We start from the raw sequence: 24667 nt of genomic DNA, 5'->3' as shown, positions 1-24667 counted from the left end.
TTGCTACATCACGTTCTTGTGAAACTGTCGTTAGCATTGCCTATGTCTTCTCCCCTTTTCAGATTCTAACGTTTCATATGTTTATTTCCATTCTGTTCAAAGTACTTCTAATTTCATTCTTTGTATTTGACCCATAGGTTATATAGCAGTATGCTATTTAATTTTCAAGTATTCAAGAACTTTTTATAATTTTTTTCTGTTAATTCTACTCTAATTCCATGAAATCAGAGAATATATTTTGAATAATTTGAATAGTTATGCTTATTGAGAGGTAGTTTATGTCCCATAATATAGTTGTGTTTCTAAGTATTGACTTGAAAACAACTTGTGTCTTGTGCACTTTGCTTCTGAGTAGAGTTGTACAAAATATCTGTCTTGTCAGGTTAGTTAATGCGTATCATTTGGAATTCACTATCCTGCCTTATTTTGTTTTCTATCACTTATTGAGAGTATATCCATTTTTCACTGTGCTTGTGTCAGTGTGAATTTTTCAGTTCTATACATTTATAAATGTATGTACACAAATGTATAAATGTTCTCCTACTTAACTGGTTCTTCAGTATTGACATTTTTTAAATACCTCTGGACATATCCTTGATTTGGGAATCTACTTTGTATATTAGGCAATAAACTCGGGCAATTGTAAACTATGGTTAGTTTCATGTTGGTCAAAAATTACTGCCTTTGTTTGTTTGTTTGTTTTTAGTTATTTCAGGCAGAAGTAGAATCTGTTTCTTCAATTTGACGAGAGCAAAGGTCTAGAAATATTCTTAAAATTACTTGTATTGACTGGTTCTTAAGTTTCTTGTTTTATTATAAGGGACATTTAGAAAATTTTGATGATAGGTAGGGATCTAAGTGTCACTACCCCATAGTCTACAGAGGCATATTCATATACATACAGTTCTGGTTGTAATTCAGGGGTTCTTGCTTTATAACCATATTTGCATATGAGTCAACTTCTAAAAAAGCCCAGGCCTAATGAAGTCTTTGGTGATGGAGCTATTTTTCGAACTTTAGCCAAGATATAAAGCAAGGGTGGCTTTCTAGCTTCTCCATCTTCTTTTGTAAATACATTGGTGCTGGAAGGGACAGCTGCTTCTTACAGAGTAACATGGCTTGCTTAACAGAAAGACCAATTCCAACTTCATATTTTGCCTTAGTAAATTATGTCTTGGGTTTTAACAACAGTTCACAGAAAGAAACTAAATAACCTTTTCAGATTGTATTTCATAATATTCTTAGCAAAATGCAAAATGTCAAAATATCCCTACTATAAACAAAAAGTTATGTCAGTTAGCATGTACTTCAGATCCCAAGGGCCTGTTGATAGGAAATAAAGCTATGTATAACTAGGACTTTAACTTTCCTAAAGTACTGGGTGTTTAATGTGATGCTATATCATATAATTTATGATATGCAAATGCATCTATGACTATCTATGTTGATAGTTTATATTAAGCTTGTACTTCATATCGACTTCAGTGGACCAGTATCTTTAGTTCTTTCTTAAAATTCCAGAGAACAGTAAGTGAGGAAAAAACAAACAAACAAACAAACAACCCAGGACACTCCATAGAGGCCAGGTACAGCATGGACTCTGACTCCAAGGCGGATTTCTCACGGAGTCATCTTTTAGATGTGTTGGATTGTGTCGTGCATGTATACTGAACTTGCAATCCCAGCTACTTCTTTGCAAACTGATGCTTTTGCATGATTTCCCTAATAAAGAACTTAAATGTTCTGTACACTTGTATATTAGATTTTAAGTTTCTACCTTTTTGTGCTTTGAAGCAATGGTGATTAAAAGAAGTAAATGACTTTGTATAAATCTAGTGTTAAATGTGTTTTCCTCCACTTACTGCAACTGATCTTTGCTTATAGCTGTGAACTTTACAGAAGTTAATGAAGAAAACAAAAACGATCTATTCCGAGAAGTCTTTTCCTCCATTGAAACTTTGGCATTTGCCTTTGGAAACATGTAAGTTAAGATTCTCGCCGGGCGTGGTGGCGCACGCCTTTAATCCCAGCACTTGGGAAGCAGAGGCAGGCAGATTTCTGAGTTCGAGGCCAGCCTGGTCTACAGAGTGAGTTCCAGGACAGCCAGGACTACACAGAGAAACCCTGTCTCGAAAAACCAAAAAAAAAAAAAAAGATTCTCAATGAAGTTAGTGCTCCCGAATGCCTTAGTGAGAATGTACGGGACATAAATCTGCGGGATAGATGGAAAATAAACTGTTAGGTAGTTTCACATGCCATCACAGCTCGGCAAGAGCTACCTTCTGTGTTGCTCTATTGACTGTATCGCAAGTATTTATAGAGCTCTTAGGAGCTGTGCCTGCAGTTTGTATAATGGGATTCTTACGTGTTTCTTAAAACAATTTATTCTAGACGATAGATTGACGGTAAGAGACCAAGAAGTGTAGTAATTTGTCTTTTTATTTCTGTGTTTTTTTTAACCTCTCTGGATAGCCTCACAAACTTCCTTATGGGAGATGTAGGCAATGATGCGATACTACGTCTACCTATTTCTAGAGAAAGTAAGGTAGGTCAAAAAAATTTTTTTTAATTTGCTATCACAAACCCTTTCCTGATGTTGATCTTAGTATTATTCTGATTATAGATTACCTCATCTTTTGAGGCCAAACAAAGCAGATTAGTTAATTTTATATATGATAAAACAATCAGTTTCTGGAGCAATAATTTGGTTATACTTTTCTAAGTGATACTGTATTAAGAAAATAGCCTGATTCTTCATGAGTCTATGTTATGTGGTCCAGAACTTTAGTGAAGTTTTTTGTTTTTTTGTTTTTTGTTTTGCTGAGGGTGAAGGGAGGTGGATATATGGGTTTGGGTACATGTCCTGTGTTTGAGCAGGTGGAGGCCAGACATAGACACAGAAAATAGCATTCTATCCCCTTTTCTAGAGAAGGGCAAACTAAGGTTAAGGTAACCCTAATTGTACAATCCAGTACACCTAATAGAGCTGAAAGGTATTTTTTCCATTTTGATTGAATCTATAAACTGTGTATTGCCCAACCACGTAGATCAGATTTGTTTAAATATTTAGCTACATGCTTTAGTCCCAGCACTTGGGAGGTAAGGCAGACAGATCTCTGAGACCACCCTGGTCTACATAGTGAGTTAGAAGCCAGCCAGAGCTTCATAGTCAGAGCTTGTCTTCAAAGAAACCAGGAAACAAAGCAAAAAAAAAAAACAAAAAACAAAATTTATGTAACAATGAAGATAGACGGTATATTTAAATACTATCTAAAAGATGTAGCCATTACTTAATGTGTTTCTTTAAATTTAAATTGATAAGTAAAATTAAAAGTTTATTTTCTAGTTGATTGCCATATTCCAAATGTTCAAGTTAGCTACATTTAGCTGGCATCTGATATACATAACAACACGTATGGCATTTCTATTATCACAGGAAATTTTGTCCTAAGCTGTCCAAAAAACTTGAAAAGACACGTGTGATAAAATAGTAAAAGATGGTCGGGCATTCTCTTAAGCTTGCAGACTCTTAAGTTTGTAACTGCTTCTTTAACTTCTGAACCTTTTTAGATCTGTGGAATTTGAAGTTTAACATGCATTCATTGGGGTTTTTTTGTTTTTGTTTTACCTAATCAGATTAAAGAGTTTCTTTATTGTTCAGTCTTGAGAACTATAATTCTCTCAGTGTTGTGATATTTAAGTAGACTTATAGGCCTCTGAGTTTTAAATACTTTTAGAAATTTTTGAATAGGAATTATGTCAGTAATAAAATCAGAACAGAATTTTGGACCAAGTGATTTGTTGTTTTCTGCTCTAATCTTGAATTTGTTTTCTTCTATGTGTTAAGTCTTTTGAAAACATTTCTGTGGACTCAGTGGACTTACCCCATGAAAAAGGTAAGTGTTTAAGATTTTATTGAACATTCTGTGATTTCTTTCATTAAATATTTTGGTATACTTAATCTCTTTGTAGTATATTCATTCTTAATACATATAAAACATACAATTTGCTTGAGGAGATGATGTGATAAAGCAAACTGATCATAATTGCATACAGATTATAGCTTAACAAATAATAGAAATATGTATTAAGATAAAAACCCATGGGCTGGAGATACAGTGTTTCAGTGCCTGAGAGCCCTCACTTGGTTCCCAGCACCCATACAGCAATTCACAACCATCCACAACTCTAGTTTCACGTCATCTGACTCTTGCTTCTGGCTCTGTGGGCCCCAGGCATGAATGTGGTACACAGACATACATATACAAGCAAAACATATATGCACAGAAAGTAAAAATGAATACACTTTTAAGTATAAACATACAATATATTTTGAAGCATAAACACTGATGTGTTATAAACGTATCCTGTGGATTGTTAACTAGTTGTTATTGATGAATTCCTAGGATCCAAGTACTTCTTTCTTAAGAATCACCATGTGTTCATATTTAACTTACACTTGTACTGATGTTTTTATCTTCAGGAAATTTTTCTCCTATAGAACTAGACAACTTGCTGTTAAAGAACACTGACTCTATAGAGCTGGCTTTGTCATATGCTAAAACATGGTCAAAATATACCAAGAATATAGTGTCGTGGGTTGAAAAAAAGCTCAACTTGGGTGAGTTCTCTGTTAGAGCATCTGATTAATTTTGAAACATTAGAGTTAAATTGTTTGTGATTCATTTTTCTACAGCATGGGTTTTATGATTTATATGTAGTGTATTTCATTTTAATAAATAGAATTAGTTTTTTCATGACCTAGGCTTTCTTACACTAGATACACAAACTAGACATTTTCTGTTGACCGCTAGATGTAGGCGCACAACAACAGACTGCACTGTCTCTTCTGTTAAAGAAGCCCTACTGTGATGGGTAGGAAGGTGTAAATAGGTAACGTGCATGGAGAGAAGAGTGCAGTGGGTGCATAAGCAGAGAGAAAGGAGACAGCTGAGTGGCTGTGTGAGCAGTGTTCTCAGCTGAGAAGGTGCTTTCCTATTGATTGTCTTACCTAAGCCTCTGATACTTGGAAAGTAAGCAAGACAGGATTGATATACCCATTTTCCTCAAGGGCACATCAGATTTGTGTATGAACATGAGACATGTTCAGAGGGAAGTAGGATTCAGCAGGGGGTGTGCTCAGACTGCCCTGGCTTAGGTCTTGTTCTAACAGCTGAGAGTCATGCACGTATGTGTGGAAAGTTCCCCAGTTGATTCCGAGGAGCAGTTAGATTTAAAGTCCTTATAACAGCACAATGCGCTCTGATATATGTGATCACTTCTTAGTTGAAGAAGCACAAATAATTTTAGAGTGTATGTGTAGAGAAAAATGCTAATTTTGTCCTTTTTTTAACCTTTTCAGAATTGGAGTCCACTAGAAATATTGTAAAATTGGCAGAGGCAACTAGATCTAGCATTGGTATTCAAGTGAGTATTCCGTGCGCTCCCTGGGCTCGGAAATAAGAGACTACTTAGTGGACTTCCCAATCCATTCCCAGGAAAGAACATAATTGTTGACCTTTGTATTGGAAAAAAAAAATTTAATGGTTATTCCTTAGGAATAAAACTAGAGCATTTAAGGTTTTGGTTGTTTTTTTTTAATATTTTTTATTAGGTATTTTCCTCATTTACATTTCCAATGCTATCCCAAAAGTCCCCCATACCCTCCCCCGCACTCCCCTACCCACCCACTCCCACTTTTTGGCCCTGGCGTTCCCCTGTACTGGGGCATATAAAATTTGCATGTCCAATGGGCCTCTCTTTCCAGTGATGGCCGACTAGGCCATCTTTTGGTTATTTTTTTGTTTTGGTTTGGTTTTTTTGGTTTTTCGAGACAGGGTTTCTCTGTGTAGCCCTGGCTGTCCTGGCACTCACTTTGTAGACCAGGCTGGCCTCGAACTCAGAAATCCGCCTGCCTCTGCCTCCCGAGTACTGGGATTAAAGGCGTGCACCACCACGCCCGGCTAGGCCATCTTTTAATACATATGCAGCTAGAGTCAAGAGCTCCGGGGTACTGGTTAGTTCATAATGTTGTTGCACCTATAGGCATTTAAGGTTTATACAAATACCTATTTTAATACTAATTTTGCTAACTAGTTCATAATTTCAATGTTTGTGTCATATAAACCCAAATCATTTACCTAGAGAAAAGCATCAAAGTTGTATTTTGAAAAACAGGGATGTATCTAGAACTCTAGCAAGAGTTCCTTTCTAATGTCAGTGTTAGGGGTTGAGCTACACATAGCATATTAGACAGGTGCCTCTAACACTGCTATTATAAACCTTACTTTTCACCTGTACATTCTAGGAGTTTATGCCGCTGCAGTCTCTATTTACCAATGCTCTTCTTAGTGACATCCACAGCAGCCACCTTCTACAACAGACAATTGCAGCTCTCCAAGCCAACAAATTTGTGCAGGTAAAATTAATACATACAGCATATGGTGGTTTGCTTTTTAAACACCAACATGGGTTTATAAAACGACTTCTTTTTTTTTTAATCTCCTTAAAGCCTCTACTTGGGAGGAAGAATGAAATGGAGAAGCAAAGGAAAGAAATAAAAGACCTTTGGAAGCAGCAGCAGAATAAATTGGTTAGCATTGAACGGAGCGCCACTGGCCTGTTTATCCAAAATCGCCCGAGATATAGAAACCACCTGTCTTACTCTAGGTTCCCTAAAATGTTGTCTAACAGTCTGTTTAATGTTCTTTTCTGGGTAGCTCGAAACAGAGACAGCTCTCAAAAAAGCAAAATTGTTGTGCATGCAGCGGCAAGATGAATACGAAAAGGCAAAATCGTCCATGTTTCGTGCAGAAGAAGAGCAACTAAGTTCAAGTGTTGGTTTGGCAAAAAATCTCAACAAACAACTGGAAAAAAGGCGGAGGTTGGAAGAAGAGGCTCTTCAAAAAGTAATATTTTTGTTATTTGAAACTTGAATTAGTAATACTCTGCTAAGGATCTGACTCTCAAACTTTATTAGGAGTCAGGATCGCCAGGAAAGCATTTTTAGGTTGTTGGCCCTCACCCACTGAGTTTCTTCTTTAGTTGGTCAGACAGGACTCTGACATCACTTCTATCAAGTCCCAGGTGGCAGCAGCGGTTAAACTCTGCACTTGAGGAACCACTGTGTTGGCAAGCGTAGGAGTTTGTTAAAGAGTTATCTTAGGAGAGTGCTTTCTCATTTTTGAATTGGTTATTGATAAAGTCTACTTTTTAGGCAAGTAAGTCTCTGTGTTATATACCTGTTGAACCATAGTAAGCTTTGTCTCATTTATGAAATATAATTTGACAAATTCTGTTAAAAATGGAGACTACTTCTTATACAGACACTACAGTATTTGTAAATAGCCCCATCAATCACAATCTGCAATTCTTAAATTGCTAACCAAACTGCTGTTTATCTTTAAATTCTTTTACTTAATGCATTTCATAGTATTGTATTGAAAATTAAAATATTTCAGATTTTCTTTTCATAGATTTCCCATTTTTTGAAACATTGCTTTAATTACAGTAAGTTATAAGTATAAATTTAGTGATTAGTGTCGTTTCTGTGGTGTCCTTGAAGGTAGAAGAAGCAAACGAACACTACAAAGTCTGTGTAACAAATGTTGAAGAAAGACGGAATGATCTAGAAAATACAAAGAGGGAAATTTTAACCCAGCTTCGGACACTTGTTTTCCAGTGTGACCTTACACTTAAGGCTGTAAGTACTTTCTTCATAGTTAAAGGCACAGGAGAAAGGCTTGAGATCTGATTAGTTAGACGGTTGAGACTCTGAGACTCAAAGAACATGTGGATGGACTTAAGTTTCTAATAGTGATCCATAATTCGAGCTATCTTTTTTCTATTTCTTCCCTCCCTCCTCTTCTTTCTTTACTTTTCCTTTCTCCTCCCTTTCCCCTCTGTCCTTCCCTCCATCCACCCTCCCCCTCGTTTCAAGACCAGATCTGCTGTGAAGGCTATGCTGGCTTTCAGGTCAAGAGTCTTCTGTCCTAACTTCTGAGTGTTGGGATTACATGCATGTTAAAGTAACTTTTATTTACCTGATATAATTATGCCTCTGTCTTCTAACCTAGGCCTAGGCCTGGAAGCTTCTAGCCCCATACAATCTTATCTAGACATGGAATGTTCTCAGCCTCTAAAACTTGCTGCTGAATAAGCTCACCCTTTCTTGTTCTTTCTTAAGTCTAGCTGGCTGGTTCCCCTCAGCTGTTCTGACTCAAACTCCTCTCCAAGCTGACTATCAATCTGGCTTCTCTTTCAGATTCTGCTTGGCCTCATACTAACTTTGGCAATATGTTCCAATCTTCTGGCTCCTTCTCATTCTCTGGCTTGTTCTGTCTTTGCCTATGTCTAGCTTGTTTTCTCTATGTAACCTCTTTCTGTACAACTGCCCTGGTAAAACTGCCCCTCTCTTGTTCTTTCTCTGCTCTCTTCTATAGATCCTCCTGTCTGTTCTCATGAGAGTTGGGCATGTCCTATTCTGTCAGATTTTTCTCTGATTTGTCATTTTTTCTGCCACTCAATTTGACATCACTTTCAAACATGACTGCATCCCTGTACAAACTAACTTTACCTTCATTGATTGGGATTAAAGGTGTGTACTAAGGGTGTGTCCATATCTAGCCAGAGGGATTAAAGGTGTGTGTTAAGGCTGAGCTGCACCACAACTAGAAACAGGTTTTTTTTCAGTAAATAACACAGTCTCAGGATTCACAATGTGATCAAATATCCTGCAACATGTTTGTACCACTGTGCCTTGTTTTGTTGTTGTTGTTGGGTATTTTGGGTTTTTTTTTAGTTACTTTTGTTCACTGTATACCCTGAGTTGATGATTTATTTGGCTAAAATTTAAATGTGAGCATTGGTAATTGACCGATTACCTTTCTTGCCTTAGTTGGTAAAACTGACTTAAACCCCAAACATCTGGCATTGCTGTGATAGTTTTTTGGAATTTAAGTTTTTAAAAAGATGGTAAAATTGAACTGAGTGATTTGTGAAAAAATAAGGCATCCCGTGTCCCATTTTCATTCATGTCTTTTAAGTATTTTGTACAGTTTATATTCAACAGGCCCTTTTGGCATGCAACTAACAATTTAAAAAGTAACTGCTGCACCATTGGGAGTCAGGAAATCTAATCTTTGTTGCCCTTTTGTTGTCAGTCGCCACACCCAGGCCTGATCCTTAGCGATGCTCCGGTGGTCTCTGTCCTGTTAATTAGCTGTAGAGATATGTGTTTCTGATGTAAATGTTCCCTCCTTTTCCAAAGTGACTCATAATGGACTCATAACACACAGCCTTTTGAGATAGGCTGCTTTAACCCCTAATTCCTTTGAGATTCATCAGTGTGGTGCTTGTGTCCATAGCTCCATTCTCTGTCTTGGTAGCTGACAGCCCACTGTGCTAGTGTGTCAGTGTTTGTCCATTCACCAGGTGGACACAGTGTTATTCATAGTTTGGGTCACTATGAATGAAGCTGCAAGAGGAGCTGTTGACAGGTTTTGTTGAACATAGATTTCATATTTATAGGAACATATGGGAGTGTGCATGTCAGATGCATCTTTAGCTCAATAAGAAACTATAAGACAGTTCTCCAGAGTGGCTCTGATCAGCGTGAGAGCTCTAGCTCAGTGTCCTTTTATTATGACACGCTTAGCTTCTCTAATAGGTGTGTGGTAAAGATCTAATTATGGTTTTCATTTGTGTTTTCCAGAATAAGGGGAGAGGGGAGTGATGTAATTAGAACTTTAAAAATAACATTGAAAATAGTTCCAAGGGCTTATTTACAATTTGGCTATTTTAAATTTTTTGTTGTATGGGTTTTTTTGTTTTGTTGTTTTCTTATGATTGAATTTGCTTGTATTCTGTCTCATTTCAGAATTTTTCTTCTATACTTTAGCAATGTCTTGTAGGGGAAAGTTCAGGTCTATCTTACTCTCATTTTGGTCATGTTCTTGATGTTATGTCTGTAAGAGAGTTTCACTGAACTCAAGGTCATAGAGTTTCCCCTTTGTTTTGTGCTAAATTGTATAGTTTGACACTTGTGTATGTGCTCTGTTTTGAGTTCATTTTTGTGCAAGGTGTGGATTGAAGCTGGGGTTTGTATTTTGCTTTGTTTTGTTTTGCATATGGATACCAAGTACCAGCACAAAGAGCCGTGCCAGAGAATTCATTACTTAACATTTCCCAGTAGATCATACAAGGAAATGACAGCTTTGGCAGGCAAAAAACAGGAGTGATCAGATTAAGTATAAGAGTCTTTATTAGAAATTGTAGTGGTACACACCTGTAATTCTAGCATTTGGGCGATCAAAATTCAAGGCTATCCATGGCAATATAGCAAGTTTGAGGCCAGGCCTGGACTATTTGGGACTCTTAAGAAAGGCAAAGTGAGACGAGGATGTGGAGAAAGAGGAACACTCCTTCATTGTTGGTGGGATTGCAAGCTTGTACAACCACTCTGGAAATCAGTTTGGTGGTTCCTCAGAAAATTGGACATAATACTACCAGAGGATCCAGCAATACCTCTCCTGGGCATATATCCAGAAGTTGTTCCAACCGGTAAGAAGGACACATGCTCCACTATGTTCATAGCATCCTTATTTATAATAGCCAGAAGCTGGAAAGAACCCAGATGCCCCTCAACAGAGGAATGGATACAGAAAATGTGGTACATTTACACAATGGAGTACTACTCAGCTATTAAAAGGAATGAATTTATGAAATTCCTAGGCAAATGGATGGACCTGGAGGGCATCATCCTGAGTGAGGTAACACAATCACAAAGGAACTCACACAATATGTACTCACTGATAAGTGGATATTATTAGCCCAAAAACTTAGGATACCCAAGATATAAGATACAATTTGTTAAACGCATGAAACTCAAGAAGAACTAAGACCAAAGTGTGGACACTGTGCCCCTTCTTAGAATTGGGAACAAAACACCCAGGGAAGGAGTTACAGAGACAAAGTTCGTAGCTGTGAAGAAAGGATGGACCATCTAAAGACTGCCATATCCAGGGATCCATCCCATAATCAGCTTCCAAACGCTGACACCATTGCATACACTAGCAAGATTTTGCTGAAAGGACCCAGATATAGCTGTCTCTTGCGAGACAATGCCGGGGCCTAGCAAACACAGAAGTGGATGCTCACAGTCAGCTATTGAATGGATCACAGGGCCCCCAGTGGAGGAGCTAGAGAAAGCACCCAAGGAACTAAAGGGAACTGCAACCCTATAGGTGGAACAACATTATGAACTAACCAGTACCCCAGAGCTCTTGACTCTAGCTGCATATGTATCAAAAGATGGCCTAGTAGGTCATCACTGGAAAGAGAGGCCCATAGGACTTGCAAACTTTATATGCCCCAGTACAGGGGAATGCCAGGGCCAAAATGTGGGAGTGGGTGGGTAGGGGAGTGGGGTGGGGGGGGGAGTGTATTGGGGACCTTTTGGATAGCATTGGAAATGTAAATGAGGAAAAAATTATTTGTAAAAAAAAGAAAGAAAGGCAAAGTGAGCAGGGACTATAGACCATTAGGGTTGGCTACTTTGCACAGTGAGCTTTGGGAATGAGGACCTGTGTCTTTCAGCCTTATTCTTGGTTTATTTGGGGCAGGGGACATCGGCCTACTGTAGGAGATATATTGGCTTGGGCTATAAACCTGAGACGTGGTAGTTTTGTGTATGAAGATGTGATGTTCTCCAGGCTCATGTCTTATCAAGTGCAATTTCTCCCTAGCTAGCTTTTTTTAAAATACCGTTAAAAAAGAAACGGGGCTAAAAAGATGTCTCTGGTTAAGAGCACTGGCAGCTCTTCCAAAGGTTCTGAGTTCTACTCCCAGCAACAGCATGATAACCATCTGTAATGTAAAGGGTTTTGATTCCCTCTTCCGGTGTGCATGAAGACAGAAAACACACTCTCACATACTTTTTAAAAAATAAAAAGCCGGGCGGTGGTGGTGCACGCCTTTAATCCCAGCACTCAGGAGGCAGAGGCAGGCGGATTTCTGAGTTCGAGGCCAGCCTGGTCTACAAAGTGAGTTCCAGGACAGCCAGGGCTACACAGAGATACCCTGTCTCAAAAAAACAAAAAACAAAACAAAACAAAAAGAATCATAGTTAATTTTTGCATGAACTTTTATTTTGGAGTCTTGGTAAATCTGTAGATTTCTCCCGGTTCTCATTGTTTTTTGCAATAACGGCAGTTGTGTGTCTTTTTCCTTTTATAGTTCTTTTACTTATATTTTATATATCTTTTAAGTTTCCTATAAGGCTGTCAGTTAAATAAAATTCATGAGAGAAAATTCCCACGTCAGTCTCTGTCTTGAAGAAAGCATTTCGTCCTTTATTGTTTAAGTAGGGACGGAGCTGTAAAGGCTTTGCAGATGCCCTGTATTTATTTAAGACATTGTCTCCCTTGTGTTTGCTGAGCGTTTTATCTGTTATTCTATATCATGGAGTTTATTTTCCAGTTCCCCTTCCTTCCTCTCTTCTCCCTTTCCTCCCTCCTTTTCCCTGTCTATATCTTTTGTTTTGGTTAGGGTAATCTGCTTTCATAAAATGAGGTGAGAAAGTATTCTTAACTTGTGTGTGTGTGTGGGGGGGGGGAAGGGTTATCAGATTTGTGTCATTTCTTCCTATCCAGCAGCATGTGTGGCAACTAGGGTTGAGATTTTTGGATAAATTTTTTTTTTTTACTACATAGTCATTTCTTTTGATATATTCAAATTAATTATTTCTTAGGTAAAGTAGTTTATGGCTTGCATGGAATTGATCCCTTTCAACTTGATGAACAAACACACATGCATGCATAGATGCATATACACACACACACACACACACACATACATACATACATGGTGGCTGTAGCTTAGTCTGAGTGGGTAAAGTGATGTTTCCTCTTTCATTCCTAATGTTAATTAATAATCAGTGCATACACTCCATCAGTCTTGTAAGCAGCTTATACATTTCACTGATCTTTCAGGGACGAAAGTTTTCAGCTGATTTTTCCCACAGTTCTATTAGTTTCAGCTTGCTTTCTGTTTGCCTTTTTTTTTTTTTTAAGCTTTCATGATCATTCTTCATTGAGACCCGCCTCCATCACTAGTATAAAGTTTTTAAAGCTTCAGATTGCCTCCTAAAGATTACCTACCTACAGCCCACAGATTTTGAAATGTGTTTTCATTTTTCTTTAGTTCAAAACATTTTCTAATTTCCCTAGAGACTTTCTCTTTGAATGATGGATAATGTAAAAGCCTATTGTTTTATTTTTTCGAGCATTTTAAATATTTTCCAGAATTATTTTTATTATAATGACTTCTAGTTTAATTCTTTTGTAAAAAGAAAAATTAGTTTGTATGATTCCAGACTTAAATTTGTTACAGTTTTTTGATTGACTCAGTATAAAGTTTTTTTTTAAAAAAGAAGTTGATAAAATTGAAAAGATAAAGAAGAAAAAACAATGAGATTAAAAGGCATTTCTTTGGAAAGATCAATTGTGAATGCACCATGAGTGTATTTTAGAGTGTATATTCTTTCACTGTTGGCTAGTCTTTTGTTCATATCCGTTCCTTAGGCTACACTGTAACTCACTTCCTCTGTATTCTTGGTTAGTTATATATAACCGTGTCTCTACTGAGGTGAGTTTAGAAGTCTTCAACATACCATATGTCTAGTTCCTTCAGCTTTTGGTTTATATATTTTGAAATCTGTTATTAGTTGCTTCTACATTAACAAATGTTATACCATCATAACAAACCGATGTTTCATTTTTGAGATATCTTTTTCCTAGTTTGTTTTACTGTTGCTCGGATAAAACAGTGACTGAGATGAACAGAAGGAGGAAAGACTTATTGGTTCAGAGGTTGTGGGTCAACATCAAGGGAAGCCAGGGCAGGAATCTGCAGGAAGGAACTGAAGCAGAAACCACAGAATGGCTGTATGCTGGCTTGCTTTCTTTTCATGGCTTGTTTTGCTTGATTTTTTTTTTTTAAGCTAGGACTACCTCCCTGGTGGTGACATCAACCACCGTGGGCTGAACCTCCCACATCAATCAGTAATCAAGAATGTGTCCCCCACAGGCCAGTATGATGAAAAACAATTCCCCAAATGAGATTTCCCAGATGACTGACTCAGTTTGTGCTACACTGACAACTAACCAGCAGTCTTTTTTTAGCTGGTAATTTTCCTTGTGTTTTTAGTCTACTTAATCAGTAGATATATATGCTATGAACTGATATATGACATGACATGATATAATATTGATATGATATGATATGGCTGTTTCAGCTTACTTTTAGTTATTTTGAACAATGGTTTTATTAGAATATTACATTTTCCACTTAGGATGAGTTTATTGATAGTTAGTCCCATAGTAAACTGCGAAGTATTATCTTGTCCTGTTCTTTTGCTTCAAGTTCACTGCCTCTCTCTGTTGTTTTTCTTTTCCAATATAGTCCTTTGGTAACTTTGTTTTTGGAAATTTGCTTTTTCACTACTAAAATTTCCCTTTTTGTGTGTCTTCAGTTTATCTTTCCATGTTCCAAACTATTTTCCTCTTTTGTATGTATATATTTGTGTAAGTATGCACGTGGGTACACATGGAAGCTCAGCGCATTCCTCAGGAACCATCCATCCACTTTTTCTTTTGAGACAGGGTTTCTCAGCAAATAGGCTAGGCTGGCTGACCGTAGACCCTGGAGATCCTTGTCTCCCTCCCCAGTACTGGGATGGATATGAGCACATGCCACCATAGCTGGCCTTTAGGATGGATATGAGCACACACCACCATAGCTGGCCTTTTTTCAATTTAGGGGGGAAAAAAAAGCATGAAGCTCAATCTCAGATTCTCACTCATGCAAGTCAAATACGTCCGAGTCTCCCCAGCCTTTCCCTTCCTTCTTCAGCCCACTGTAATAACTGCTATAGAGGCTTCATCCTAGTGTGAGATCTCAATGTTAATATCTATCTTTTGTGAGTGGTGAAGAGTTTCCTGATATTTCACATGACAAGTAGTTTTGCTGGGAAAACATCATCGGCAAATATTCGCTCACCAGATAGAGTACCAGTAACTGCCAAAGAATCGATTACACCGGCTGAGCATCCCTAGAAGCTAATTACAAAAGAATAGTCTCTCTTCCCAGCAGCTGTTAACTGCTTACAGATCCTAAGAGTAGGGCCTGGTGGTGCCCCACCCCCACTCCCAGCAACTGTTAACTGCCTCTGTATTCTTGAGGAGGGGAGGGGAGTCCCAGCCACAGGGAGGTCAAGAAGGCTGGGTCATACCTGGAGGCCAGCATTCCACAACAAAATTTGAATGCTATCCTAGGTATTTTTGACATTGTTTTGTGGGACTCTAGGTCCTAATACTGTTTTAAAGTGGGGATGGGGGACATTTGATGTAGGTATGTTCTGTCGCCTCGCTTTGTGTTGGTCACCTTGGTCTGAGTGGGAAGCTGAAGTGTGGTGCTGGCTCCTCTTCTGCTCTCCACAGATGTCTCCAGCTACAGGACAGCACTCCTTACTCATTAAGTAGAGGGGCTGCTTGCGAGATGCAGGAATACAGGAAAAATAAAGCTACAGGAGTTTCATGGGTTCACCACCATTCTTTGAACACAGCTCCTGATCATAAGGGTGGATTCACTTCAGAGTCTGAGATCTGTTCAGTTCTGTAACTGCCATCACTGTTATAGGATTGTGCCCACAGAGCCTCCTTGGGAAGCTGTCTCTCTTCATGTCCAGTGTTACATTTGTGGGAATCAGCCTAGGCTGGAAAATACGATGAGAGTGGGAAAAGCAAGAAATGTACCCAAAATTGTCCTATATTTCCACAGTCTGCCTACTTCCGTTTACTCGGGGGAGTCTTGAGATAAATGGCACTAATACATGGTTCTGAGCAGGACTCTTCAGTGGATTCAGATGGAGGGAAAGAGTCCACCTCAGTGAGGAACAAGTAAAATGTTTTGAGCTCTTAAAGTTGTCAATCACTTATCAATGTTTGATTTATGAAATCTCCTTTACCTCAAGCCATAGCTGATAAAAGCTAAGATTGAGTGTGTATCTGTGCATGTAAGATATCTATCTATATAAACTTACTTAGTTCTCAGAGGGTCCTACTATGTAAACATAGTTTTAGCTCCGTTTTAGTAGTGCAGAAACAGAAGTGTAGAAAACCTTTCTTCCCAGTGTATGCTCTTTGGACAGATCACCTTGTCGCTACTCAGGTAGCATGTAAGTGATGAAGAGATTTGGGTTTTTTCATTTAAACGGGATCTCTCAGATGACTCAGTGAACTTTTTCAAATTTCTGGTACAAAGAAATCATAAATAACTTGATTAGTGTTGCTCACCCATGGAAGTGACCCTTTAGATCAAGCAGGTTCAACTTGCCATAGGATTACCCAAATATGCTAGCCAGTCATTAAACTGTATCAAATAAAGGTTAAGTGTCCTTTGTTAATTGAAGGATGAAGACACAAACTGTTCTTTTGGGCATACATTTCAAATAGTGCTTATGATCACTGACTTGTCCTTAGAGAAAGGTGGTATCCACCTGGACTCTGGTTAATTAAGAGTTGATCCTACCATCTGATAAGATGTGACTGATGAAGAGATGACATAGTCTCTTTTTTCCATACTGCTTTCCTTACCTCCATCCCCCACGCAGGTCCCAAGTGGCCTGTTAAGGAATAGATGGGACCATGCTTTACTTAGTCTTTAGCTGGCTTCCTTTTCACTCCACCTCCAGTGACCTTTCTTGACCTGAGTCAAGCAGATGTTCTGCTTCCTTGTGTGTGCTTTGGCCTTTCTGTGTGCTTCAGGAGCACACACACTGTCCACGTCTGTACCACCTCTGCCTTCTGTTTGAATCAGCCTTCTCTCTGCAGCTGTGTCTGGCTCTTTCTCTCATATTTCAAATGTCAGCTCTTTGGCCTTCCCTAACCTATCATGTTAAAAATACCCTTCCAGAAACACAAGCATGGTGATAAAGCAGGGGATAGGATAGCATTATCATCTTTTAATTATATATGGGGGTTGTGTGTATGTATGATGGGAGACACACATGCCATAGCATGTGAGTGGAGGAGAGAGAACAACTTTCTGGAGTCAGGTTCTCTCCTCCAGCTTTACCTAAACCCAAGTCCTCAGGCTTGTGTAGGAGAGTGCCTCCACCAGCTGAGCCATCTCACTGCCCAAGTTGACATTCTTACAAAGTGTTTATAGCAGTTTTCAGTACCACAAAATATTTTAGGAACCACCCTTAAGATAATATCGGTGGATGGGGATTTCGCCATGATACACTGAAGTATAGTATGTGTCTAAAATTTGTTAATAGAAAACTCACATATTGTATGAACTCTGGCATGTTACATTTTAAAATCACTGTTGGAGTCACGTATTAAATAGTAGGAGTGATAGTTTTTAGACAGTTGTCGACCGTTAGCTGTTAGATTAAGTTATTTCCAGTCTAAGCTGTGCATAGCATGCTGATGGTAATATCAGTGTTGTGTATATCAAATGTGTGGTCTTTTATTAGTGTGCTTATTGACATAAATGTACATAGCATTTTATAGCTCATGAGTTATGTCTGTCTTTTGTCTTTGTGATTGTAGGTAACAGTTAACCTCTTTCATATGCAGCAGCTACAGGCTGCATCCCTTGCCAACAGTTTACAGTCTCTCTGTGACAGTGCCAAACTCTATGATCCAGGTCAGGAGTACAGTGAATTCGTGAAGGCTACAAGCTCAAGTGAATTAGAAGAAAAGGTTGATGGGTAAGAATTAATGCATAGGAGAAATTATTTCAAACGAAAAAACATTTGCTGAGTTCCTGTCTATGTTTATAAGGAAATGTCTTTTCTTTTTTTTTTAAAAAAGGTGTTTTACTTTTTTTTTTTTTTAAGATTTATTTATTTATTATATGTAAGTACACTGTAGCTGTCTTCAGACACACCAGAAGAGGGCGTCAGATCTCATTTCAGGTGGTTGTGAGCCACCATGTGGTTGCTGGGATTTGAACTCTGGACCTTCGGAAGAGCAGTCGGGTGCTCTTACCCACTGAGCCATCTCACCAGCCCGGAAATGTCTTTTCTTACACTGAAATACTAGCTTTAATTTTTTTTCAATATTTTCCTATTAATTTGTGAGTTTAAGGAATAGATGAAATATACTTGAGGATGATGCTTTCTATTTTCACACAGACCTTGCTTCTTTTGAGTCTTAAAAACTCTTTGGAAGTAGCAAATGATAACCTACATATTTTGAGTATACCAAAAACTTGATCTATACTTTTTATTAATGTTAGATTAGAAAAGTTTAATCATGATATAAATATTAAATATTCTATTCTTATACCTTTTCCATATTTCAGCTGTTATAAGTACACATTGTCTAAATGCTGTATTTCTTTAAAAGAAGTTGAACTATATAACAAAGTTATTAATATTAATGAAGCTTATTCTACATTTATTAAATTAAGAAGTTACAAGACTTTTAGTGCTGAGTTTTATTTTATCCCATAGGAATGTAAATAAACAAATGACAAACAGTCCACAGACATCTGGCTATGGACCTGCCGACTCCTTAGAGGATGTTGCCCGCCTTCCTGACAGCTGTCATAAGCTTGAAGAGGACAGGTGCTCCAACAGTGCAGACATGACAGGTACATTCCTACAGAGCAGACACTGCTCTATGAAACAGCAGGGCTCTCAGATGGGATTACTTAAGGAACTGTTCAAGATCATTTATAGTTCTGACCTCCATGCCTGTCTCAAAAGTTTATATATTAGTCATTCTTACAGAAATTTGAATCCTTTCTTTTACATAATGTCAGTATTTCACCCTATGAAATCTACCTGTAGGCAAGGTTTTTTTTTTCAATAATATGTATTTTTATTTTATTTACTTGGCATCCCAATCACAGTCCTCCCTCCCTCCTCTCCTTCCAGTCCCACTTTCACAAGTCCCTCCCGCTTTATTCCCTCCACTTCTCCTTAGAGAAGGGGAGCACCCTTGGGTTCCACCCCTCCCTGAGACATCTAGTCTCAGCAGGTCTAGGAGGCATGTCATCTCCCACTGAGGCCCAGCCAGGCAGTCCAGGTAGGGGAAGGGGATCCGATGGCAGGCAACAGAGTCAGAGCTGCTGTTCCAATTGTTAGGGGACACATGAAGACCAAGCTATACATCTGCTACAAATGTGTAGGGGGCCTAGGTCCATCCATGCATGGTTTTTGAGTTGTTAGGTTAGTCTCTGTGATCCTTTCTGGGCCACCACTTCTGTGGTGTCCTTGACCCCTCTGGCTTGCTCAATTCTATCCCCTACTCTTCCACAAGACTCCCAAGCTCTTCCCAATGTTTGGCCATGGGTCTCTGCATGTGTTTCCATCCACTGTTGAATGAAGCTTCTAAGGAGACAGTTATGCTAGACTTCTGTTCTCAAGCATAGCAGAGTATCATTAATAGGGTCAGAGGTTTGCTCTCTCACATGGGATGGGTCTCAAGTTGGGGTAGTCAATGGGTTGGTGGAGGCAAGTTTTTAATTACTCTTTTTTTAAAGGTCCTTCTTTCGTAAGATCATGGAAGTTCGGAATGTTTAGTGACTCAGAGAGCACTGGAGGAAGCAGTGAGTCTAGATCTCTGGATTCAGAGTCTATAAGCCCAGGTACAATAACTAAATATTAAGTCTAACTGAAAATTCTGTGAGAGATTGAAATGATGTTTGAACTATCTCAGACATAAGCGAATATACATGCATATGTGTACTTTAAAGAAAAACAATGACACCTTTGTATGCTTGATAACTCAACAGGCAGAACATGGGTAGTACATGAGAAGCCCCTTTATATACATATATAAGTAACACACATGCACATGTGTGTGCAACACATATATAAAGATATCACCTCCTAACCCACCAGAATGTATCATTTTATAACTGTTTTAAATGTTTTTAGTAGTATATTTCATGGACTTTACCCTCTACTGCATGCTATAAAAATAGAACCATTTTCTTACTTTTGATTTGGCACTGGGAATTGAATTCAGGGTCTTTTGCATGTTAGGCAGCTCTCGAGCACTGAGCTCTACCCTGAGCCCAGGGGGGTTGGTTTGGTTTGGTTTGGTTTATTGATTGATTGATTGACTGGCTATAAGTTAACCAAGTGGGCCTGAGCTCACTCTGTAGCCGAGACAAGCTTTGAATCTTGTGTTCTCCCCCAGTAGGCCTGGCAAAACCAAAGGATTCATTTTTGACTTCCTTCATCCAATTGATGCAAATAGCTACCTGTGTTCATATTGTATAATAACTTAGTAATGAAAATATCATTTGGGTTGTGTGTGTGTGTGTGTTTTAGCTAATTGCTATGTTAGGCCATACCACTGCCAATATTTAGTATTATATTAGTTACTCTGTCATACATTAGATATAGAAGATGCTGTATATCTTTGAAAGCCTGTAACCTCAAGTGCTTACTGCCAGAAATGAATAGTAAAGTCTCATAAGAATATAAATATAAATATATTGTTGAATATATAAGAATATAAATATATTATTTATATAAATAAATAAATAAATATGAATTAATAACAATAGATATATTGTTCAGATGGATATCTGAGTCCCCTGTTACCTAGCTTTTGAGGATAGAAGAAAATTTTAACGATAATAGAATAATACAAATTGTGTAACTCCAAGAATGTTATCACTGCCTATTTTCACTATTCTTCAATGTTTAGTCAGGTAAAGGTATCCACAATTTCATTTTAGGAGACTTTCATCGGAAACTTCCACGGACTCCATCCAGTGGAACCATGTCTTCTGCTGATGATCTCGATGAGAGAGAGCCACCGTCCCCTTCAGAAGCTGGTACTGCACTCTCCTCAGTTAGGACCCACTAAACCAGTTGAAATAGTGGTAGTGCATAATGCTAGATCATTAGTTTGTTATATGGATCTGCTTGTTTATGCATACATATGGATTGATGATGAACTGATCAAATGATCAAAATATATCTACAAGACTAAGAAATAAAGTTACTAGATCTAAAGTTACTGGCAGTGTGTGAACAGCAGTCTGTATAGTGTTCTTTCATAAGTCCAATACAGTGACTTTCTCTTAAAAGCCTGGCACTGCCTACATTCTGGAAAAGCTCATTCTTAGTAGTGCAGGAACTATGGGCACTGAGAAAACCTCAGTGGTAAAGCTCTTCATTACTGTGCACGAAGCGCTGCCTTTGCCCAAGTACTGCAAAACAACAATTACACTAACGAGGAAACTGTAAGAAGCAAGGCAGGAGAGCAGATAAATGTACTCTCAAGGATGGGGAAAGTTGTGGATGTTTAGGATACAAAAATCATTTATCTTCATGACTTGACTTGAACTGATATAAATTTGTTTTTGTTTCTTTGGTATACTATCCTTTTGGCAGAATTTCACAAATTAAAAGGGTATCTTACTTCCGCTATGATTAAGAATATAACTAGTAACTAATGTGTAATTTGTAAGACTAGTAAGTACTGCCTTTAGTGCACATACTGCTCCCAGACAAGCTTCATGTAACTCACTCTTTTAAGTAGTGACTGGGTTTTCTCAGAAATACAACGCCACTCATAGACACACTGCTCTTTGCAGGCATATTAATAAAAGCATAAATGTGTTGATCTTGGGGACACTGTGTCTTGGCATCTTAGAATTAGCCTACTGCTTTGGTGATGAGTATTAAAGCATTTGAAGTGTGGAATTATATCTATACGTTGTTTTTAATGTCAGGAACCCCAGGCAATCGTTTTTTGTAATATGTAGATGACTGAGAAGTAAAAGGATTGCTCGTAATACATAAAGATTTTCTCATCTTTCCATTCTCATGTACTGTTTCTGTTACAAGGACCCAATTCCCTCGGAGCGTTTAAGAAAACTTTGATGTCAAAGGCAGCTCTCACTCACAAGTTTCGAAAGTTGAGATCCCCAACAAAATGCAGGGATTGTGACGGCATCGTAATGTTCCCAGGTGTCGAGTGTGAAGAGGTGAGATCTGTTTGGACCTGCTTCGGCCCTCTCACTTGTTTGTTGGCTGATTTCTATGTATTTACCAGTTGTTGGTTTTTTTTTTTTACTAGAATATAAAACGATAGGTTGCATTGGACATCTTCATATGTATGTCATTAAATAGTAGGGGTTTTTTTTCACTAAATAAACTTTATTTTTGTTAGGATTTTACTTATTAGGCTCTTTTATAAATATCTTTTTTGCTTTATTTTATGTATATTGATGGTTTTCCTGCATGAATTTCTATGCATCAACTGTTTGTGATGCCTTTGGAGGCCAGAGCAGGATGTCATATCCCTGGGTCTGGTTTTGAAAAGGTGGTGAGCCATCCTGTGGGTGCTGTGAGTTGAAAGCCAGTCCTCTGGAGGAGCGGCCAGTGCTTTTAACTGCTAAGCCATTCTTCCACCCTACAGATAGGTTTTTAATGAGTTGTACCACGGTGTCTCTTTTATTGTTTTGTATTCTGTTCTCTTGTTAGGTCATAGGACCTTACAAATAATGCACTGTAAACTTGGTTTTGATTATGTTATCGATCTGTCATGGTTTGCTCAGTTGTGAATAGATCTAAAGAGTACTGATGAGTTTTAATGTCATTTCCTGTAGTGTCTCCTTGTTTGTCATCGGAAGTGTCTGGAGAATTTAGTCATTATTTGTGGTCATCAAAAACTTCAGGGAAAAATGCACATATTTGGAGCAGAATTCATACAAGTTGCAAAAAAGGAACCAGATGGCATCCCTTTTGTACTGAAAATATGTGCCTCAGAAATTGAAAATAGAGCCTTGTGTCTCCAGGTACCTAAGTGTATGTCATTTGTTATAGTGAAATGTGAATTTGTACTGTTAGTTTGTAATAGTTGGAATAGTTTTATTCCAATTTATAAAAAAAAATAATGTTATTTGCCCCAACTATGTTTTTTCTGCAATACTAAAAATAAGTGAAGTCAGCACATGCGGTGTGTTTAGTTTAGGTTTCTGCAGTGCCTTTGAACTAAAGCAGAATTTGTTTTTCTATTCAAGGGAATTTATCGTGTTTGTGGAAACAAAATAAAAACTGAAAAACTGTGCCAAGCTTTGGAAAATGGGATGCACTTAGTAGACATTTCAGAATTCAGCTCACATGACATCTGTGACGTCTTGAAATTATACCTGCGACAGGTAACGTTTTTATTTTTGTAATTGATCATCATATTTGATACAGTAAAAAATGTGATTTTTATTTTGTTTTTTTAGTTCATAACCTTTGTACATATACATTTTCATTGATATAGACCATACTGATATCTTATGTATAGGTCAAATTACAAATAAGTTAGACATATAGTTAAAAACATAAAATAATAATAATAATAACATGATTTCTCATTTCACAGTAATATTTATAGAATATTCATGAAGTGTTTGAATTAAACTTAACTTGAAAGTGTAGCTTAGCTTTTTAAGGGAAGGCCAGTGTTGAACCCCCCCCACCCCCCAAGCAGAGCATTGTTTGGATCAGTTTGGTTTTGTCTTCCCTGATATTTCAAAATAACAATTTTAGATGGTCAATGGGGGAAAACTTGAGATACACGTTTGGGACAATAAGCAGAGCTGTCCTGAAGCTGGGTGTACTAGAACACTAACAGGAATATGGTCAGGAAGTAGGCCATCCTCGATTGTCTTTTTCTTTGCTTAGTTTTGGATCAGTAGTTTGCATTAACATGTTCAAAAAACCTCTATCTATGGGGTAAAGTAAGTGGCCTCAGGCAGAAGCTGATGGTTAGGTAATAAGAATTTAGCGCAGTGCTGTGAGTCAGGTATAAAAGCTACTTGGGTTATGTTCAAATGGCGTTCTATTCTTGGGTGAAATTGAAGAGAGAGTAGCCAAGAGAGTAGCGCTGGAAGTCCTGAACAGGTCAGTTTCTGCAATTCCATTTTTCCGTTCTAGATCCCTTTATCTGTTTATATAGCTGTTGTCTTGGGGTTTCTTTTTTACTGGAAGAAAGTATTTCTTCTATCTTTGTTTCTGTCTTTTTCTGTTTTGTTCATGTCTAATCCTTGAACAAAGTGGACCTTACTCATCTGTAACTGTTTTTATTTCCTTCTCTCAATGGAAGAGCATAGGTAGTAAGTGCCTGTAATGTTGCTTGGAGTGCTTGGTAGCCTGGGCCGGCTCTGTAGTCTCCTCCCCTTTCTCTGTTCATTCCCCTGCTTCTCCTGTCCTGCAGGACTTCCCAGGAGATTGACTCAGCCTCTTCTCTTCCCACTCCTGGAAACTTCAATATCCTTAGGGCAACTCTTTAACTTCTGCAAACCCTGGTGGTCTGCTCCTGCTAGTTCATCTGACGCCATCTGCATTAGTGCATATGTTTTCAATGGTGCTAACACTGGGATTGTAATGAATAGAACTACAAACATAGATTAGCATTTTAAAATCTCTTGTGGAACTTTTAGGTTGAGAGTTTTACTGTCTTAATTTATAACACTGATTTCAGATTAACTTAATAGCCTATAGCAAACATATACATCTAACCTTTTATAGATAGATAGATGGTTCCCTGCATGTATATCTGTACCACATGCATACGTGGTGCCCAGGGAGGCCAGAATCTTATAAACCTTCTAGAACTGGAGTTCTAGACAGTTG

At 38.1% G+C, this 24667-nt stretch overlaps 1 protein-coding gene across 2 annotated transcripts in view; it reads left to right on the top strand.

Moving 5' to 3' along the window:
* The window catches only part of Arhgap29 (Rho GTPase activating protein 29), a 69797-nt gene that overhangs the window by 33576 nt on the left and 11554 nt on the right, over positions 1-24667 (top strand). For both annotated transcript variants that reach the window (XM_021157541.3, XM_021157543.3), the window contains exons 4-19: positions 1885-1981; positions 2473-2545; positions 3848-3896; positions 4484-4621; positions 5363-5427; positions 6308-6418; positions 6512-6592; positions 6720-6908; positions 7565-7702; positions 17616-17776; positions 18524-18663; positions 19558-19662; positions 20767-20865; positions 21884-22023; positions 22648-22836; positions 23062-23199. In XM_021157541.3, coding sequence (XP_021013200.1) covers positions 1885-1981; positions 2473-2545; positions 3848-3896; positions 4484-4621; positions 5363-5427; positions 6308-6418; positions 6512-6592; positions 6720-6908; positions 7565-7702; positions 17616-17776; positions 18524-18663; positions 19558-19662; positions 20767-20865; positions 21884-22023; positions 22648-22836; positions 23062-23199 — 1913 coding nt within the window. The remainder of the gene's footprint in view (positions 1-1884; positions 1982-2472; positions 2546-3847; positions 3897-4483; positions 4622-5362; positions 5428-6307; positions 6419-6511; positions 6593-6719; positions 6909-7564; positions 7703-17615; positions 17777-18523; positions 18664-19557; positions 19663-20766; positions 20866-21883; positions 22024-22647; positions 22837-23061; positions 23200-24667) is intronic.

This window comes from Mus caroli, unplaced genomic scaffold, assembly GCF_978045245.1.
Source record: "Mus caroli unplaced genomic scaffold, Mus_caroli_1 scaffold_3, whole genome shotgun sequence".
Lineage (NCBI taxonomy): Eukaryota > Metazoa > Chordata > Mammalia > Rodentia > Muridae > Mus > Mus caroli.
The sequence above is the reverse complement of the archived record's forward strand: the minus strand, read 5'-3'. Positions and strand labels throughout refer to the sequence as shown.